The sequence below is a fragment of the Panthera tigris genome, chromosome D3 (assembly GCF_018350195.1).
Source record: "Panthera tigris isolate Pti1 chromosome D3, P.tigris_Pti1_mat1.1, whole genome shotgun sequence".
NCBI classification, from domain to species: Eukaryota; Metazoa; Chordata; class Mammalia; order Carnivora; family Felidae; genus Panthera; species Panthera tigris.
In genome coordinates this window covers 33,335,544-33,357,154 of record NC_056671.1, presented here as the reverse complement: position 1 = coordinate 33,357,154, position 21,611 = coordinate 33,335,544, and the positions used below count along the sequence as shown (strand labels likewise).

The 21,611-nt window shown below is 43.4% G+C and overlaps 1 protein-coding gene across 8 annotated transcripts in view; it reads left to right on the top strand.

The window, feature by feature from the left end:
• LOC102966393 (piezo-type mechanosensitive ion channel component 2) overlaps positions 1 to 21,611 on the top strand; it is a 468,901-nt gene that overhangs the window by 73,149 nt on the left and 374,141 nt on the right. For all 8 annotated transcript variants that reach the window (XM_042961476.1, XM_042961473.1, XM_042961474.1 and 5 more), the window contains exon 2: positions 10,068 to 10,163. In XM_042961476.1, coding sequence (XP_042817410.1) covers positions 10,068 to 10,163 — 96 coding nt within the window. The remainder of the gene's footprint in view (positions 1 to 10,067; positions 10,164 to 21,611) is intronic.

Here is a 21,611-nt window from a genome sequence, read left to right as displayed (position 1 = left end):
GTAAAAACCCAGCTACAGCTATTAAATTTGTAATACAACCCAGCTATTAAATGTGTAATATAATAGAATTTATATTTTTTAGGAAGAGAAGTTAACCTTTGGGAAAATTACAGAAAAGTAGCATTAATTAAAAATCAATAAGATCGAGTTCATAAAGACAGAGTTAATTAGAAGTCAAAAACTGGAAGTGAAAAGTTAATATAAAATTAGGCATGAGTGATAATCAGCACTCTTATTTAAAAATAGTGTTTGGGGCACCTGGACGGCTCAGTTGGTTAAGCGTCTGACTCTTGGTTTTGGCTCAGGTCATGATCTCATGGTTTGTGAGTTCAATCCCTGCATCGAACTCTGTGCTGATAGCACGGAGCCTACTTGGGATTCTCTCTCTTCCTCTCTCTCTGCCCCTCCCCTGCTCATATTCTCTCTAAATAAATAAATAAACTTAAAAAATAGTTTTTACTGAGCACAATAAGTTTTAAATTCTTACAAATAATCTTTTTACAGGTTAAGTCTTCATTGCAATCAATAATTTGAAACCCTAGAAGAGGGTCTGCATTCTGCTAGTCACAGCCTGCTAGAGAGGTAGCATGATCCATAGCTTTGTAAAGTGTTTAGTTACACAGAGGTGAATCAAGATGGAGTTAAAAGGTACTTTCCTTCCTTGTGAATAAATGTGTGTATGAAGAAAGGGGAGTGATTTAGTAAATGTGGCGACACACGTTTCATTCGCAAATTCATTCATAAAAGCTTTGTTTTGTTTCGTTCGCAAATACAGGAGACAATCTGTGCTGTTATTCTCTCACGTGAGGAGGGGTGAGCAAGGTCAAGCTTGAGCGGAAGGATTTGTATTTTCAATATGACAACTTTCTGTGGGTAAACTTATAAAATGGTGAATAATAGGTTCAAAGATATTTATAAACAAGGAAAAAGCACCATAGTCTTTAGAATTCGTTTTATGCCAACTGTATAATCAATCAGGATGTGTTTAGAAAACTCAGTTAAACTTAGAATTTTTTTTAAATGTTTATCTATTTTTGAGAGATAGACAGACAGAGGGCAAGCAGGGGAGGGACAGAGAAAGAGGGACACACAGAATCTGAAGCAGGCTCCAGGCTAGAGCCTGATGCAGGCCTTGAACTCACGAACTGAGAGATCATGACCTGAGCCAAAGTTGGAGGCTTAACCAATTGAGCCACCCAAGCACCCCAAGTTAAGCTTTTAATACTGTTAGTAATATTTGGTATGTATTAAATTAATTAAAAAATAAAACAGAATCCTACCTCTTAATAATTTAAAAGGCAATGAATGTTTAAATTCAGAGGCCAAAAAAAAAAAAATCTAAGATTTTAGTGACCATCTGGTTCAGCTTTTGTTTTACAGATAGCACCCCAAGTTGTTTTGAGTTAAGTAGAAAACTCAGACCAAAGGCTTCTATCCTTTATAAATGAGATGCTTTCACCTGATTTTTCCTTAAACTGGCTTAAAATTTTAGCAAACTGAGTAATGGTTATGATTTTCTGCTACTACAATTTGATTCTAAGACCTTGCAATCCATTACCATGTAAAAGTCTTACTTTCTTTGATGCTTTATTCTAAAATTACATTCTTTTAACCGACTTCTTTAATGAAATTAATGTACAGTATAATATTGCTCTTCTAGTTTTTCTGAGATATATTGACATATAACTATTGTATAAGTTTAAAAGTATACATTGTATTGATTTGATACACTTAAATATTGCAAAATGATGACCACTGTAGTGTTAGGTAACACCTTCATCATGTCATGTAATTCCATTTCTTTTTTTTTGTGGTGAGATATTTCTATTTCTTGAAGTGTGACAAATACCTGATTGATGGATTCAGGACTGGACTGACGAACTCCGTGGAACGAAGTCAGCTTTCATACATCTCTGGACAATGTTAAAATATAGGGACTATCCCCAAATGTGACGGCATATTCTATTATTTGAAAATTATTTCTATTAGCTTTTTGTGGTACACATGTATGAACATTCTTATGGTGTGCAGAAAGGAGATAATGCAGGTGTTACATGATAAGAATAAGTACGCAAGCATATGTCTTGCCTTTCTGACCTGTAGGGGGAGAGAGACCTTTTGGTAGCATCTTTCTTTTTTTTTTTTTTTTTTCTTAAATGTTTATTTATTTTTGACAGAGAGAGACAGAGACAGAGTGTGAGCAGGGAAGGGGCAGAGAGAGGAAGACACAGAATCCGAAGCAGGCTCCAGGCTCTGAGCTGTCAGCACAGAGCCTGATGCGGGGTTTAAACTCCTGGACCGCAAGATAATGACCTGAGCTGAAGTCGGACGTTTAACTGACTGAGCCACTCAGGCGCCCCTGGTAGCATCTTTCTTGATGAAATATTTTTGAACCTTTCTGAAGGCAGGTGTTCTTGTCCCAGCCTTGTCCAGCCTCTTGTGGACGTGGAGGTCAGACATAAAGGAAACGGGAAGAACTGGGTCTTGACTCTCAGTTCTAAAGCATCAGTACTTGAGACATTTATAACTTTAACCGGATCTAAGACACAGGAGTGTATAATGGGAAAAAGAATTCTACACAAATAGACAATGAATCAGGTGACATAACAGCCTTTTTCCTGTCCCTCTTCTTTGATAGCTTTCCTTAGGAAAAATCTACCATTGTTTAATTTTTTTCCCTGCTCCATTGTAAATACTTGCAGCTGATTCTCTTGTTGTCATTTTTTAAAAATAAAATAACCAGGATTTTGAGAGGACATCCTTTTAAAAGCAATTAAATGCTCCAGAGCAGAGAAGGAAAAAATATTAAAAGTACGAACAAACAAAAAATTTCTGGAATCACTGAATGGACAGAACTCTTTTGTCACTTGGTGCTGAAGTTGCTTGTTCTGAATACTGTGTTTCTACTGCTCTGGCAACTGTTAAAATAAACAAAACTCCTTGAGGCAATAAAGAGCATTTAGAATGTACTTAGTTGAAATGGAGATTCTAAACATTTAAAGCAGTGTCTCTGAGGCCATCAATAGTGAGATGCTGTTTGGCTTTGCTACAGGGTATGAAGGAAGTAGATCACATCTGGCTAAAAATTCAACTCTGTGAGCCCTTACCTTTAATAACATAATCTAAAATTATTGCCTTCAACTATTATGGAAGGGTAAATTAAAGTTGCTTAAACCTCTCCGCGATCATATTGTAGTCAAGGGGAAATTATTATACAGATGGTCCCGCCTTTCGGCGGATGATTGGACAAAAGCAATATGCATTCAGTAGAAACTGTATTTTGAGCTTGGAATTTGGGCTGGCGGCGTGCAGTGCAATGTTCTCCCACGATGCTGGGTGGTAGCAGCCGCTGCTCCCCGTTCACCACACCGGGTACAAGGGTCAGTAGCCGTAAGACTTACATTCTTGCCATTCTACATCCAGACAGCCATTGTGTTTGTCACTTTCAGTACAGTATTCAGTCAGTTGCACCAGCGATTCAACACTTGATTATAAAATCGGCTTGTGTCAGATGATTCCTTTAATTGTAAGCTAAAGTAAGTGTCCTTTGGGGCGCCTGGGTGGCTCAGTCGGTTGGGCGTCCAACTTCGGCTCAGGTCATGATCTCACGGTCCGTGAGTTCGAGCCCCACATCGGGCTCTGGGCTGACAGCTCAGAGCCTGGAGCCTGTTTCGGATGCTGTGTCTCCCTCTCTCTCTGACCCTCCCCCACTCACGCTCTGTCTCTCTCTATCAAAAAATGAATAAACGTTACAAAAAAGTAAGTGTCCTTCGCATGTTTAAGGCAGTCTGGGCTGAGCTATGACGTTCAGTAGGTTAGGTGTATTAATACATTTTAGACTATCATTATTTTCATCTTACCTTGGTTTCATTGGTACGTAACCCCACTGTAAGTCGAGGAAGATCTGTACACAAACTGCAATCAAGTATTTTTATAAATGTTGCATGACAGGGGTACCTGGGTGGCTCAGTCAGCTGGGCATCTGACTTCAACTCAGGTCATGATCTCACTGGTCATGATCTCACGGTCCGTGAGTTCAGGCCCCGCATCGGGCTCTGTGCTGACGGCTCAGAGCCTCTTTGGATTCCTGTGTCTCCCTCTCTCTCTCTGCCCCTCTCCCACTTGCACTCTGCCTCTCTCTCTCTCAAAAATAAATAAACATTAAAAAAATAAAAATAAATTTAAAATAATGTTGCGTGGTCATCTTAACAATTTCATACTTGCAACAGATTTTTCCCCTTCTCATTTTGATGAATTGTCAAAGTCCAATCATTTCCTGTTGGGAGAGTTTTCCCAAAACTGCTTGCCAACTTTGATCTTTACAAAATGAAGTTCCTTAATGAGGCAAGTTCAATTGTTTACAGTTCAAAGGATGGTATTCGCATTTATAAAGCACTTCACTTGATAACTTGTTGACTCCTGGTTTGTAATTGTGGGCCTCTAGGCCTGGCAAGGTCTTTTGTTTGGGAAATTCCTGTCAACTGTTATCACCCTTTTGGGGGGGTTTCCATATAATTCTGGGTCATTAAAACCAGGTAGGAATAGTGGAAACTGTAGTACATTCTTAGCCAAAGCAAAGACTCTTTCTCCTTTGAGCAATTTCAAAAAAAAAAAAAAATTGTACTATCAACAGTAAAGTTCTTGAGGCAGAGGGCAGAGGTCCAGGTGTCTTGACTGTCCAAGAGAGGTGCCAGGTATCTGGAACACAGTGCAGACAGAACACAAGAGCTCATTATGAAGAGTTGCAAATGTGCTCCTGAAAAAAGGCAACATCATGCTTGATGAAGGAGCGATTGCTATTTGCCTTCTAAGGCTTTTCTAGCTCACATGTGCTGCCTCAGCAAGTTCAAAGGCATTTTGCGCTTGATGGGGATAACGCACTTAGAAATGTCATTTAGGGGTGCCTGGGTGGTTCAGTCCGTTAAGTGTCCGACTTCAGCTCAAGTCACGATCTCGCTGTTCGTGAGTTCAAGCCCTGTGTCCGGCTGTTACTGACTGCTCAGAGCCTGGAGCCTGCTTCGGATTCTGTGTCATTCTCTCTGCTTCTGTCCCGCTCATGCTCTCGCTCTCTCTCTTTCTCTCTCTCAGTCTCAAAAAATAAACATTAAAAAAAAAAAAAAAAAAAGAAAGAAAATGTCATTCAGAGTCCCCAGCAGCTTGGGTGAGCTCCTGGATAGCAACTTTACACATAAAAAGTAAAGCAGGGAATTCACCTTGTTGGGCCACTGTCATCAGTCAAATGGGATAATTTCAGACAAAAATAAACGAAGTTGGATTTTTAGAAGTGGCTTGATTTTTAAGTGTGGGTATCTCTTAATGCATACAAATTACCTAGGTATTTAGCAGCTCAAACTATCTGAGAGTTTCTGGGAGTCAGGAACCCAGGTGTGGCTCCGCATGTGGTGCAGGCTGTCTCACAAGGCTGCAGTCAAGGCGGGGTGGGCGGTGGGGGTGAGGTCACGGTCTCCAGCTGAGCTGCCTCCAAGCTAACTCACGTGGCTGTTGGCCGGAGAGGGCTGGCTGCTGGCTGGAGACTTCAGCCCCTTGCCACATGCCTGGTGAGCAAGGGGAGAGGCAGAGGGGACCCAGAATAGAAGCCATCAAGTGGTATCAGGATACTTTTACTGTCTCTCTTCACGGGGAGTCACTGGCTCCAGCCCATATTCAGAAGCAGGGGATTCACATGGGCATGACAACCAGGAGGTGGCCATTACGGGGGACCATTGTCCTTGTCCTCTTCTTAAGGTCTTCGGACTTAGCTGTGAATAGTGGTTACCAGACGCTGTGATGCGAGACCCCAAGAGCGGTCTCCTTTCTCCCCCTCCAAAGTCAGTCTTGGGGAATGTCCCCAGTATACACATTTGCACTATGCATAATTGGAAACCTGACAGAGTGAGGTTATAAAACTGAAACAGCAAGACTGATACATGCAGAGCATTTGTCATCCTGTGGAGGGAAGGCTCTGGCTCACTGAGCCCCTGACGGTTAACTGGGGACAGGATAGACAGGTGACAGCATGGAGCCATCGTGAGGCCGCGATGCTTCCTAATGATTGTGCAGCCTCGGGGACTAGACTCCCCGGCTCTATCCTCAGCCTGGTTACTTACCTGCGCTTCCTGGTTTTTCGTGTGTAGAGAGAGAGTAATTAACAGTCCCTGTGAAAGGGGCATGGTAATCATATGGTCAGTGTGCATGGAGTGCACACGTCAGGGCTTGACACATAGCAAGCACATTTTTGTAAGCTATTATGAGACACATTCACAGCGGATAAGTCACTGTGAGTGCTCGTTAAAGTGAATTCTACTTGAGTTTTTCCCCCAGAAATACTCAGGAATGGGTAATTTTGCTGCACAATACTAATGAACATGGACAAAACCCCTAGGGTAGGGCTGAAAAGAAAGAAATGTTCCATTTGTTTAGATGTGTATTTTGTTTACGGTTGTGTAAATGTCAATTGTGATGTTTTTATTTAAATGTCCATTGTGGTGTGTTTCTGCTGCCGGGCAGGCTGCACACTTGGATAGCCTGCTTCTCTTTCTGGATGCCCTCACGTCTTTTCCATTCCATTTCATTCATTTATTCACTCTTCGTGATTCTCGTGGGTCTGAGCACCTCCTGTGCACGGGGCCCTGGAGACAGCAGAGGTGGTCACCGACATCTGTACTGATGCGTGTGACGCTGAATGAGAAGTGACCTGGAAGAGGCACCAGGGGGTGAAATGCAGCTGTTTGGGAGGCTGTGGACATGGGCGATGAGCCAGAGGACGACACACGTAAGCCATGTGGCAAGATGCTTGGTGGAGGAAGGATGGGAAGGTGTTGCGGTCGGAGGGAGGGGTGCGGGCGAAGCCTACAGGCAGGAAGCAGCATATGGAGGGTGCTGGCTCTTTAGCTGGGCAGCGGGGCAGCACGCAGGGTGTGAACTGAGGCACGGAGCCGGGGGCGTAGGCAGGAGCTGGGCTTGCAGCCTGGAACTGTGGGTGAGAACCAGCACAGAACTGACATCTGAGAGTGACAGCCAGTGTCTTCTGATCCCTTCCTTGTAAGGTGCACCGGGTCTGGCCCCATCCAGGACTCTGCTGGCACACTGGCGCCCTGTGGGACACTCCGGGGCGGGTCACCCAGGCCGGGCCCGCTTCTGCTCCAAGTCCCCGCCCTGGCACCCTCTCCCACGGGAGACTCGGTCAGCTGGCTCACCTGCCTCACCTACCCCCTTTCCCTGCGGGCTTCCTCTTCACGTAGTGCTTGTTTTCCAACGTTTCTGGTGGTTGACCTTGTGTTTGTTGTTCCTCATACGTCTCCTCACCAAAATGTGAGTTCCCAAAGGCAGAGGAGGATCTTTGGGGGTCCCGGCACATAGTACACACTCAATAAATATTTGTTAGCTGAATGAATAACCAAATATCTTTGAATTGTTTTTAAGGAGCTTCAGCTGTGGATGAGAAATAAGAGACAGAAGGAAAAACAATCTAGAAAGCCAATTCAAGCATATGTTTTTATTCCTTTACATTGTCCCATTTATATATTTTCCTATCAGCCCCATCAATAGTGTGAAAGTTTATTCCTGCTTTGGGTCTTTCCATAAAGGAGATTAGGAATGTCAGTGATGGCGTAAACAGCTACAAGTATGTGCGCGATTCTTTTGGAATGAAAAAGCACGTTTTCTGAATTCCTCCTTTCCTTAGGATACCATCCCTCACTTTGCCCTACGGTGCCACTGATTGCTGGACTCTAGAGTAAGCCACCAGAAGCGAGGGCTGGGGGCTGGCCTATGCCATGCTCCTGCTGTTCAAATTCTGTCTCAAGATCAGCCCTCCTGGATCTGGTCTCCCTGCGTGGGAACCATGTTTGTGAGTCCCAATGTGCATCCCATACTTGATTGTCCTGTGGTTCCAGATGCTCCACCCTCTGACCAAGGGCACCCAGGCCTTGCCCGTGCCATGTCTCCCATACTCAGTCCTCTCGGGCTCTCCTGACCCCCCCCCGGACTCCCCTTCTCGTTTCCTACTTCTTGGTTACCACAGTGCTTCTCTTGCATTTCCGTGTGACGACCTCCTCCTTCAGAGACCTTCGAAGACATCCTTGCTGGTGATCAATTCATCTCTCTGTCATAGTGAACTTTTTTGTGAAAACTTGTTCTCTTGTGAAACTGGACCTTCCTGGATTTTCTCATGTCTGTCCTAAATTTTCTGCCGCTTTTTTTTTCTTGCATACCTACCAGTTTCCCCTCCATCTTTACCCCATATGCAGGCAGCAGTCGAGGCAGATGCTTCTGTCTTGTGTACATCTGTCCATTGCTCTTGCCTTGGGAGAATCTTTCCCTTCTTGTCATTTCTTCGAACACTTTGCTCAGGCTGCACCTCCCTTTCCCCCTAGAGCCCTAAGCAAGGATGCTGTCCATGCTAACGACTGGCTATTTCCATCTGGTCCCCACCCTGTGATTTAATTCTGTGAGTTTGTCTAAAGGTAAACTCATATTTTTTAAAGTTTATTTATTTTGAGAGAGAGAGAGAGAATGAGCAAACAGAGGAGGAGCAGAAAGAGAGGGGGACAGAGGATCCGAAGCAGGCTCTGTGCTGACAGCAAAGAGCCCAGTGTGGGGCTCAAACTCACGAACTGTGAGGTCATGACCTGAGCCGAAGTTGGACACTTAACCAACTGAGCCACCCAGACGCCCCTAAACTTACCACTTCTTAAATCACTTTTCTCCATGGCAGTAATACTTATCATTGCCCGGGCTACAAGCCTTGGAGTCACTGTTGTATAATTTCTCTTCACACCTCTCCATATTTATTTTACAAAATGCTTTTTTATTCCATCTGCTGCTTTTTAAACTTGCTGTCATCACTGCTCTGTCTGGAATCCTCATTTATTCCCCAATTACCACAACTTTTCAGTTTCACTCTCTCCCAGTCCAAATTTCTCACACAGTCACCAGATCATCATCATCATCATCATCATCATTATTATTATTATTATTTAATAGTAATAATTGTTATTATGGTTATGTACTAACATCAACTCCATAGTCCACTGCCTTCTATTTTCTCTCCTCCCAACTTTCATTCCAACATGTTTCCATCTGTGTAATCATTAAACAGATTTCCTCACCTCACAGGTTCATATTCAGTCCTTCTCGTCTTTAGTTTTTCTTTAGTCAGCCAGTAAATTTATTTCTCATTGCTATAATGTGCTCATTTTCTTTCTGCATGGAACACCGCACACTTTCTTCTCCCTGGATAATAATGAGGATGATATGATAAATGCTCATGTTTCTGAGGGCCTCCTGGGTATAAGACGCTGAGCCATAGGTATTATCATATTATATATTTCTATTTATCCCTCATAATGAGTCAATGAGTTAGAGACAGTTATCATGTGTGCCTCACAGATGGGGAAATGGGAACCTGGAGAGCTAAGGCACGCACTGGAGCCAGTCGTTGGAGTTCTGTGTGTCAGATAAGCGATGCAGAAGAAGGAGCATAGGGTCGGGAGCCTGGCAGATCTGAGCTTAATTCTAACTCGGTCAAATCCTAGTTGGGAGATTCACGTGAGCGGTTGAGTCTTTCTGAGCCTGACTGTTCCTACTCATAAAATGAGGATTAAATGACAAAATTTGTGTAAAGCCCTGCCATGGAGCGTTTACCAAATATCCTTCTGTTGTCTGTCTCTTCTGTCTCCTCTCTTCCATGGAAAAACCTTCCCCGCGCATCCCAAACCCTCCCCAATCCCGTTGCCTCTATATTTCCGTAGCAATTTTAATTTCTCCAGCTTAATTTATGACTCATTTATGGACTGCCTTCATTCAGGTATGTGGGTGCTGCCTTCCTGGGTAGATTTTAAGAGCAGGGATGATGCATTTTAATTCTGCATTTCTAATGGTGCTCGACAGAGTGAGGAACACAGAAGAAAGGCTGAATTTTTACTTCCTAATTGACTTATCTGCTTAGGTTGCCATTTGATCTAGCGACGGCTGATGCAGTCACCCACGCAGGCCCGTGCACCCTGGTCCCATCAGCCTGCCATTGTTAATGACGCTCTCCCTCTCATTTCTCTTCCCAACCGCAGCGTGTGCGTTCCGGTACAATGGGCTCTCCTTTGTCTACCTCATCTACCTCTTGCTCATCCCCCTGTTCTCGGAACCAACAAAAGCAACGATGCAAGGTAAGAGACGTGTGCTGTTCTCTGCTGAGGTCGGAATGCATTTCGCTGGGCTTCCGGGTCTGTCTTTATCTGATACGAGAGATGCTGTCTGTGCGTCGTGCTGGTCCCGTTGGGAGCGGGCGTCAAGTGTTTGAGCAGCTGCAAGTTGAGTAGCGTGGAGCTGGTTGGTGACACGTTTTTGTCATTTACAGAGCTATCCTCCCCCACAAGTTCCCAAGTCGGTCTTCGTTGGTACGCTTGCAGTGTATCTGGAACATTCTGGCTGGTTAAGGTGAACTCAGGGTATTTTCAACAAAATAAGGCAGAGGGCGGAGCAACATTGGCACACGCTTTGCATATTGGATTGCTGGGGAGAATGTGGTGGCAAGTGGAAAGGAGGCAGAGCACCGTCTTAACATTTCCAAGCCACGTAGCAGGAGTACCGGGTAGGAGGCCGGGTCCCGGTCATGACTTGTTTATACATCAGCTGAGATCTCTTCCATATGCCTCAATCAAGTACTGGAAGAGAGTAATCTGAGTCTGGAGGAGGGTTTCTCAAGCATGTTGCTGCAAAATTTTGGATCCATTTCCCATTGCCCTGCAAGAATCTGAAGGCATAGAAAAGAATGTGACGATTTCTTCTGAGGTTCAAATTAGGAGGCATGGTCTGCCTTCTAAGTTTCCATATTTGAAGTTCTTCCACAAGTATAAACATTAAACCACACCAGGTCAATTTCTCCAAACAATACCGTCAGAAATAAAGACTGTGCCCAGTGTCTCAGGTGAGATGGCTGTATATTAACATGGAAAAAAAAGGAAGTTGTGTTTGGCCCAACCAACAGGGTGGTGCGAGAAGGGCCATTGGTCACTGCCACCAACTTATCAACTTGTGGTGAGTCTTCAGGAAAAGAGGTGACGACTTGGTGTATGCAGAACAGCAAATAATGGCTCTGTCTTTCCTGAACTATTGCATTTATAATGCATATTATGATTCTTCATCTGAATAGTGAGGACTGCAGACGCCGTGTTGACTTTCCTGCCTGAGGGAGAACCGGAGTAACCACTCTTGGTTTTTTTTTTTTTAAGTTGATTTATTTATTTTGAGACAGAGAGCACATGAGAGTGGGAGAGGGGCAAAGAGAGAGAGAGAGAGAGAGAGAGAGAGAAGAGAATCTCTCACTGACAGCCCAGAGCCCAATGTGGGGCTCGAACTGACGAACCGTGAGGTCATGACCTAAACTGAAATCAAGAGTCAGATGCTTAACCGACTGAGCCACTCAGGTGGCCCCCTAAGTAAGGGCTCTTCGAAGTCACTTAAATCCTTACTACAACAAGTGACGAAGAGCTGGAGAAAAGTGAGTGCAAGCATAATCCTTATCAAACCTCAAGATCCCTTGTTCAGGGGACCACACCCACTCTTGCCTCATTCCTACAGTTTAACATAAACGAAGACATTGAAACAGAGTAATTTCTGGCCTCAGAACCAAGGTTATAACATACGGGCAACTTGTATTTCATGGCTTGGCCTGGAGCTCATGTTTAAAAAAAAAGGGGGGGTATCATACACATTCAGAAACAAGTGCTTTAAAAATGAGTACCTGGGGGCACCTGGCTGGCTCAGTCCGTTAAGCGTCTGACTTCGGGTCAGGTCATGATCTCACGGTCTGTGAGTTCGAGCCCTGCGTCGGGCTCTGTGCTGACAGCTCGGAGCCTGGAGCCTGCTTCTGATTCTGTGTCTCGCTCTCTCTCTGCCCTCCCCCGCTCGTACCTGTCTCTCTCTCTGTCTCTCAAAAATAAATAAACATTAAAAGAAATAAAAAAGGAGTACCTGTATATATTCAATTAAATGATCTGTTACTTTTATATCAGGATATCTCCTTATGGTTTTACCTGAAAATCAGGTAACTGGAATTTTCTCCCTTCATACTTAGATGACAGTGCCTGGCTTTGCCTTCTTCCCAACTAACCAGCCCTGCTTTCTGTCGAGTTGCCTCAGTCTCTGCAGGGGTGGTCGTGCGACTATTTCAGAAGCGCGGGACAATCGGCCCAATGTTTCTACCTGGTGCACCAGGGACTGACACTGTCAGGAGGTGAAGCATGAAATCAAAAGCAAAAAGCCGTTCTCTATGTAAAGAAATATCCCGAATTCACAAAATGTTGCAAGGTCAGTGCCCAGGCAAAGCATGATCAGCACGCACGTCTGCTGGTGCTGCTCCTAATGGGAGAGAGGGAGGCACTGGGCTTGAAACGGAAACCCACAGGCATCTGTGCAGTTAGTATAGGGAAGCACTGTTGTGAGTACTTTCCTCTTTCCTGCACTTCAGGACCAAGGAGCTAAGACACAGGACTGATATTCAGATACAGTAACCTCACTTATTTATTTGTTTGCTTGTTTGTTTATGGAGACACAGAGGGTCTCTAGGCGAGGATACCCCACATGTTTTTTTCTGAACGTGCAGGGCTCACAATCCAGACATTTCTAAAGTCTGTGTTTGGAGATACCCACACTGGGCATTTCTGGCGGTGCATGGTCCGGGACCTGCAAGCCGACGTGGCATAGACACAGGCAGTGGTGGGTCTGGCAGAGTGACCACAGTGTGGCTTTTCAGGAAGAGTCAGGCTCCGACATGCTCGGACCTCCAAATTCGCGTTCACCTACGTTTCTCATGAATCGGTAGGAGAGCACGTTGTCAAACCGAAAGAACTGTCAGCAGCCTCTGTGCTGCCTGCTCGCAGACTGTCTGCCTGAAGCCACAAGTGAGTTTGGATTGCCCCTGGAGCCAAAGGCCTCTGTGCGCATTGCAGGGACCACGTAATGACGTGGACCCCCTAGACTGGAAGCATGGTGCTGACGTGTAAAAGTTACCACGTGACCCCATGCCCTGCATTTGGTCTGTTGGATTTCTTTCACTCTTGTGTGATTATGTTTCCTCTAAGTGTATCCATAGAGGGACAAGCAGGTGGAGAGTTTCAGGGTTGCAGCTTGGAGGGTGTTTCTGTGGCTTAGTTCCCGGCCTCACGATTTCGTGGGTTTGAGCCCCGCATCGGGCATCAGGCTCTGTGCTGACGGTGCAGAGCCTGCTTGGGATTCTCTCCCCCTCTCTCTGCCCCTCCCCTGCTCACACTGTCTCTGTCTCTCTCAAATAAATAAACTTAAAAAACTGTAAAAAAAAAAAAAGAGTCAACAGGGGTGTCTGGGTGGCTCGGTGGGTGAAGCGTCTGACTCTTGAGTTCGGCTCAGGTCGTGATCTCGTGGTTCATGAGTTTGAGCCCACATCGGTCTTTGCACTGACTGCTTGGAGCTTGCTTGGGATTCTCTCTCTCCCTCTCTCTGCCCTCCCCTGCTCATGCTTGCTCGTTCTCTCTCTCTGTCTCTCAAAATAAATAAATAAACTTTTAAAAAAAAGAGCTAACAGAGGCTGGAGGACTATAGTCATTAGAAGATTATATAATTACATTATTGCAATATTGTGATGGGACTGGATTAGACTACAGTGGGGGGAGTCAGGGGTGTCATGAGTAGAACTGGGACACAAGAGCCACCTGAGTGTCACTAGAACCACAGGAGGCAGTCAGGGGACCGATCTGTGTGGACAGGCATGCCTGGCACTCTTACTAATAAGAGTCATGTGAGGCAAATGAGACAGTTCCATGTTCGTGGTCAGTGAACTACCCATAGCTTTTCAACTGTCAGGAGGGGTGGTGGAGGGGATCTTTCCCTTCAGTCTGTTTTCTACCAGACAAAACATCCCTAGTTACTTAAAAGTGATTTTTCCGCCGCTCCATCCAGATGGACTTGAGCTGGAGGTGCTTCCTCCTGTCAGAATCCCTCCTAAACTGCCATGTGCAGGAAGCTGAGGTGTAAGTTTGGAATTGCCTCTGAGGACTAGGCACCCCATTTCCCAGCTGTCAGGAGGCCTTGGAATTTCTCCCTGGGAGTTGATGTCTGAAGGGAGCTCTCTCTCCCCTCCAATTCCCCCCTCTCTCGCTTTCTCTCTCTCTCTCTCTCTCTCTCTCTCTCTCTCTCTCTCATACACACACACACGGGTGTGCACACTCAGGCCATGGAGAACAGGCACCTCTCATCTGCCATAGGTCAGCGTGCAATTACTTAACTCAACAAGACCCTCACCCCTCTTCTTGCCCTTCGGATTTCCCAGGCAAGTCATATTTCAGAGCCGCTCCAGGCCCTGGAGCTCACAGGGGTGTCTCTGGGAAGCCACTCTCACTAGGCTTGAAAATCTTTCTAAGATAGTTAATTCTCTCGGCTTCTCCACCATTCTGTTTCATATCCTCTTCGGGGGAAGGAACCACGGGTTGAGAACATATGTCCTTTGCCATAGCATTCATTGGAAAGTGAGGGAGGCTTGGTTCCTCAGCTCTTTTAGGGTTTCCTCTGAAACTGAGCCAGAGTCCCATTTTAATGCATTTATTATCTGAGTCTCTTTCCCTTCTGACATGTAAACTTCAAGATGGGAAGGATTTTGCTGTTTTGTTTACCCTGTATTTCCAGGTCACAGAAACAATGTCTGGTGTATAGTAAGGCCGTCAGTAAATATTTATGGAATGAATGAATGAGTGAATTTATACTCACACTTTCTCATTTTAGAAGCATTTATAAACATAGCTATGGTCTTATGCTTACCTCAGTCTCCATAATAGCAAACATCATAGAACAGTTTATTGTATATTTTCATCCCTCGGAGACAGAAGCTTAGGGTACAATGGGCCATGGGATTTTGCTATTTCAGACTTAATTGGGGTCAGAAGATCATGAGTAATTTAGTAAATCAAGATGTTTTATGCTCTTATAGGCATTTTATTTAAGCATATAATACTGTAGGAAGGAAAAGAAATCTTTTTCTGCTGTTTCCCTAACGGTGTGCTTTGCATTGGGATTGAGACTGCACTCCATTAAACACTAATATATAATTAGCTTCAAGTGGCTCATACATTTGAAGTCGAGGAGATACTAAGTTTTAAGTTTATGTATTTATTTTTGAGAGAGAGAGAGAGAGAGAGCAAGCATGAGTATGGGAGGGGCAGAAAGAGAGAGAGGGAGGGAGAAAGAGAGAATCCCAAGCAGGCTCCATGCTGCCAGCCCAGAGCCTGATACAGCTCAAACCCATGAGCTGTGAGGTCATGACCTGAGGCGAAATCAAGATTTGGAGGCTTAACCAACTGATAACTCCTTAACCAGGTGCCCCAAGATACTAACTTCTCTAACCAGACACAGATTCCCTATACCTTGTGGCATATGGAGTATACCACATCAGCCAATATGGTGGAAGAGTGTTTTGTTTGAATGGAATACAAGTAATAAAACATATTAGTTGCGGAAGAAGGCCATGGTAAATGCTCAGTGTATATTGGCTAATAATAATATTATTATTTTGAAGTACACTATTACTTTGAACATCAGAGCGAGAGAGTTTTAGAAATCCTAGCCTCATCCGGATGACCACCATCAATATTTACCTCGGGACTTTTCCAGTGCTCTCTCAATATCTCTAAGAATCCCGTGCTTTCCAACATTTCTTGCTAAATCGTATTTGGGTCAAATAACCTGTTAATAGAAAGCCAATAGCACTGCCTACTAAGCACATATTATTTATGTGCATGAACTAGTTTAAGTCTCACAACGACATTTTGAAGTGGCTGCTGCTATTATTAAAAACTGTTACCCCAAATCCTTGTACTGCAGATGGAGACTGAATTCCAGGTGGGTTGAGAATAAGCCTGAGGACACACAGGTGCCCTATGGGTGGCTGTGCTCTTAGCAACTATGTTGTTCTGACTCATGCCCCCGAAAGAGAACAAGGTCCTCTGGGGATTTGCGAGCGACAAGGGAAACCTAGTCACTTAATAAATACTTGTTGGCTGATAGATTACTAGGCTCCAGGTCTGGAGAGATAGTTTGAGTATATTTAAAGGAGATATTTTAATTTGCATTGGTTCAGATTGATAACCTATGCCTTATGTTATATAGAACATATATCTTACGGTGACGGGTTATTTCTTTCAACAAATATGAATTCAAAGACTTCCCTTCGCAAAATACGATGTTTGAATTTGTGAAGGATAAAAAGAAGAAAAAAGGGTTCTTCGCCTCTCAAACACATGGATATTATATATCTCATTGAATGAGAAAGCCATATAATTATTCAGTGATGCTGTCATCTCTCTAAATTCATCTCACACTACTTTCCTGCAGTTGGCCTTAGGAGTAAGCTGGGTCTGATTTATGCAACATTTGGAGTCCCTTCAATGGCGGGGGGCAGTGGGGGGGGTGCTGGTGATGTAATTAGTCTTGTCAATTTTAAGAAAAGAGATAAAACCCTTGGGTGCCTGGGTGGCTCAGTCAGTTGAGCTTCTGACCTCAGCTCAGATTCATGAGTTTGAGCCCTGCATCGGGCTCTGTGCCGACAGCTCAGGGCCTGCAGCCTGCTTCGGATTCCATGTCTCCCTCTCTCTCTGCCCCTTCCCTGCTTGCTCTCTGTCTCTGTCTCTCTCTCAAAAATAATAAACATTGAAAAAAAATTTAAAAAAGAGATAAAACCCAGAATATTTAGTATAAACAAAATATCTTCAGGTCTCTCCTCATTATAAATGAGGGTGTTTAAAGTTTATTTGAATGTGGGGCGCCTGAGTGGCTCAGTCGGTTAAGCGTCCAACTCTTGATTTCGACTCAGGTCACGATCTCACGATCCTGAGATTGAGCCCCGTGTCAGGCTTGAGCTGAGTGTGGAGCCTGCTTGGGATTCTCTCTCTCCCTCTCCCTCTGCACTCTCTTTTTCTCTCAAAAGGCATCAAAAACATAAAGTTTATTTGAATAAGAACACCATTGTTGCTGCACACAAAGGACAAATACACACGGAACATCTTTCCATGATGAATATATGTGGATATAAGAATATATTACATGTAGGATATTGTTATCAAATGAGATACCCAGACAAAAAGGCAGCATCCTGAAGGAAGTAGCGATTAACTAGATTTACCCTGGAATCTCGACTACAATAGTAGGCAGTGCCTTCTCGACCCAGACCAGAGAGTTAGATGTCATATCTGGAGATGTCCTTGGAGGGAGGATGTTAATAACAGTAAAGGTAGCCAACTGTATGTCACAGGGTCTATTGTAAGCACTCCCTATATAGTAACTCATTTGATAAGAAGATAGAAAAATGATTTATTGAAAAGGGAGAACCTCCATTCTGGAATGAAAAGAAAAACCCACATTTATTGTGAACCGGATTATAAATCCACTTAACAAGCTAGGAATAGTCCATAGTGAGGTTCTCATATTACTGTTGTCTCCTCTTAGTAAGGAATTGGTGGGGAGGCTACATTTGTGAGACTTAGATGCCTGTTCTCCTTCTGCCACCCCACCTCATCAAGCCTTTCCATGGGTCCTTCCCCACAAAACTGTGATAGAGTGAGTCCTTGCACGTACCTGGTCATAAATTCTTGGGTCTTGACTGTGTAAATGCTCCGGGTCCGGGGCGTCTTTCAGTTGGTTTTAATAAAAAGTTTTACATCTTTTCATTTACTCTGGATAAATAATAGTTCTGACATTAGAAGCATACATCTGGCTACAGTGTGAATTTGCTGTTCGCTGGAAATTGCTTCTGTCTGCTTGCTTGGTCCTGCCAGCAGGTGTTCTCTTGGGCTGCTGGATAAAAGGCTCTTATCTTAATAGTGTTATTCAGTTCATATAGTCACTTCCTTTTTGGGGGCTCCATGATTAAGAATTCTCCAGCCCCCCCCCCACATACACACACACACACACACACACACACACTCACACACACACATACACACACACTAAGACATACGGAGATAATTGTTGTCTAAGGTGTATAATTCTCTCTAATGCCAAAGTTGTCTTCTTGTTTGAAGACCCATACTCATTCTGAGAGCCTTCTTCCCAAATGTTTGCCAAGATTGGGCAACCCTGTAGGAGGTGAGAACAGCACTCCCAGTGGTAGAGGCAAGGGAAGGACCTCGGGTGCCTGTGTGGATCTTTCTTAAGTTTTCTGTCTTCATTTATGATGGCTAGCTCCTCCTGCAGTAGGGGAAGCACAGGTAGTGGGTCCAGTCCTGTGCCAAGGCCAGACTGCCAGAGGAAAAACAGAACCACATGCTGCCAACCCTTTCAGGCTTTGCCTTCAAATATTTTTCAATACGTGGTTTGTGGAGGAGATTTTTATCTTTCCTCTGATCAAAGGAGTGAGTCCCTGAAATATCTTGTTTTTTTTTTTAAATAAACTTTGCTTTGTTATTTTGAATAAGGTAACAGGTCCCCTGGTATATTTGCTTGCATTTACATGTGTAAGTTACAAAGAACGTATTTTTTTTCCTCGTCGTTGGGATCTCTTTCAACATTTGGAAGGGGGATAGAATTAGAGAGGATAGTAAAGGAGATGAGGCTTCACTGTACTTTGGTGACAGTGGTTAGCAGGCCAAGTTAACTTTTGTAAAGGATTGCCAAAGTTAATTTTAAAATGACGGGGGAGAAAAAGATATTTTCATCTATCCAGCTCTGAACAGGGGTCCTACTTTAGGTGGAAATTGTACTAATCATACGGAGACTGCGTGTGTGTGTGTGTGTGTGTGTGTGTGTGTACGTGTGTAAAATAATCATCAAAAGGGCCTTATTCTGAGGTTCTCACCCGGGATGCACCTTACCAGAATCACTAACAGCACCCTGAGAAAAGAATGATGTTCAATTTTCCTCTATGAAGAGGCGAAGAGGTCTGTTAACTCGTAAAAACATGTTTAGACGTCAGGGAGGAAATAGTAGCAGATATTTAAAACTGCTTGCATCTGGTTTTTGTTAAAAACACTGTTAGTCTTTATACCATTAGACTTATTATTACTATGTTTTATTATGTCATAATAAAGCAAAACCCAAGAAAATATTTAATTGAGTAAATTATTAGGTGTTTTACTATTAATATCTGCTCACCACCAAGAGGAATGCTAACAGAAATAACGAGATGCTTGTTTCTCGAACTTTTGAATGAATTAATTATAGGTCCTTTTTCGGGATGGTTCAGATGTAACATTCTTTTGTTTTAAATTTGGCAACCACTGCTCGGTCAGAGAAGGACTTTCAGGAATACATGTAATTCTTAGCCCAGCAAGCATTGGATCATGTTGGTTTATGACTGGGGATAGGTTTTCAGAAATCCCAAACGCTTTCCTTTATTTGGCTCTGATATACCAAGCCTGTAATATGGCCTTAGCTGTTGTTCAGATGAGGTCCTGTCATTACAGGAAGGCCGTTTACCTGAATTGGTATCAGTTTGTTGATCTCATCTCCAAATTACTATTCTTTTGTTTATTCATTGGACAAACATGTACCATTGCCTACCCTGTCAGGCTTTGTACTGGATAGACTGTATTGGATAGACTGAGGTAAATGGTATGGGCTCTCTGTCCCCAGGATATAAATCCAGCTCTGCTATTTATTTAACTGTGTGGTCTTGGGCAAGGTCCTGAGATTATCAGCATCCTTGTTTCCCCATATGTTGAGTCCTTGGCACTGGTCCTTGACACAGTATTAAGAGATCTACCTGTGGGGGTCACGTGTCACGTACATGGGCACCTACTTATGCCATATATGCTGAACAGATGGATAAAGAGCTTAGAAATCATAGCTCCTCTCCTACATTTTTTTATTATAGTTGACATGCGTTGCTATATTAGTTTCAGGTGTACAACATAGTGATTCCACATTTATATGCATAATGATGTGATCACGTCAATCTAGCCACCATCTGTTACCACATAACATAAAATCGTTAAAATATTGTTAACTGTGTTCCCGTTCTGTACATTGCATCCCCATGACTTATTAATCTGATAAGCGGTAGTTTGTACTTTTCAATCCTCTTCCCCTGTTTCGCTTATCCCTTACCCTCCACCAGCAACCACCAGATTGTTCTGTTTCTCTAGTCTGTTTCTCATTCGTATTTTAGATTCCACATATAAGTGAAATCATACCATATTTGTTTTTCTATGTCTGACATATTTTACTCAGCACGATATCCTCTAGGTCCATCCATGTTGTCACAAATGGCAAGATTTCATTCTTTTTATGGCTGAGGAATATTCCACTATATATCTTCTTAATCCATTCATCTATCAGTGGACACTTAGGTTGCTTCCATATCTTGGCTAAATAATGCTACAGTGACCATAGGGTGCATTTATTATTATTTTTCTTATTTAAAAAAATTTTGTTAAGTTTATTTGTTTATTTTGAGACAGACAGAGAGCAAGTGGGGAGGAGCAGGGAGAGAGAGGGAGAGAGAGAATCTCAAACAGTCTCCATACTATCAGTGCAGAACCCAATGTGGGGCTTGATCTCACAAACCATGGGATCATGACCTGTGTTGAAATCAAGAGTCAGACATTTAACCGACTGAGCCACCCAGGCGCCCCCATAGGGTGCATTTATCTTTTTGAATTAATGTTTTCATTTTCTTTGGATAAATACCTAGAAGTGGAATTGCTGGATCATAAGGTAGTTCTAGTCTTATTTTTCTGAGGAACCTCCATACTGTTTTCCACAGTGACTTTACCAATTTATATCACCAACTCTGCACGAGGGTTCCCTCTTCTCCATGTACACACCAACAGATGACATCTCATTGTGGCTTTGATTTGCATTTCCCTGATAATTAGGAATATTGAACCTCTTTTCATGTGCCATCTATAGGTCCTCTTTGGAGAAATGTCTATTCAGGTCCTCTGCCCATTTTTAAATTGGATTATTTGATTTTTTGATACTGAGTTGTGTTAAGGATTTACCCCTTATTGGTTATATAATATGCAAATATCTTCTCCCATTAAATAGGTTGCCTTTTGTTTTGTTGATGGTTTGCTTTGCTGTGCAGATGCTTTTTAGTTTTATGTAGTCCCATTTATTCAGTTTCGCTTTTGTTGCCCTTGCCTGAGGAGACAGATCAAAAATATATATATATTGTTAAGACTAATGTCCAAGAGATTACTGCCTATGGTTTCTTCTAGTATTTTAATTCTCTGGTCTTACAATTAAACCTTTAATCTATTTCGGGTTTATTTCTGTGTCTGGTATAGAAAATAGTCCAGTTTCATTCTTTTGCATGGAGCCGTCAGTTTTCCCAACACCATCTATTGATGAGACTGTCTTTTCCCCAGTGTATATTCTTTCCTCCTTTGTTTTTCTTTTTAATGTTTTTATTTATTTTTGAAGGAGAGAGGGAGACAGAGCATGAGCGGGGGAGGAGCAGAGAGAGAGGGAGACACAGAATCCGAAGCAGGCTCCAGGCTCTGAGCCATCAGCAAAGAGCCCGACGCGGGGCTCGAACCAACAAACTGTGAGATCATGACCTGAGCTGAAGTCGGACGCTTAACCGATGGAGCCACCCAGGCGCCCCTCCTCCTTTATTGAAGATTAACTGACTGCATAAGTGTGGGTTT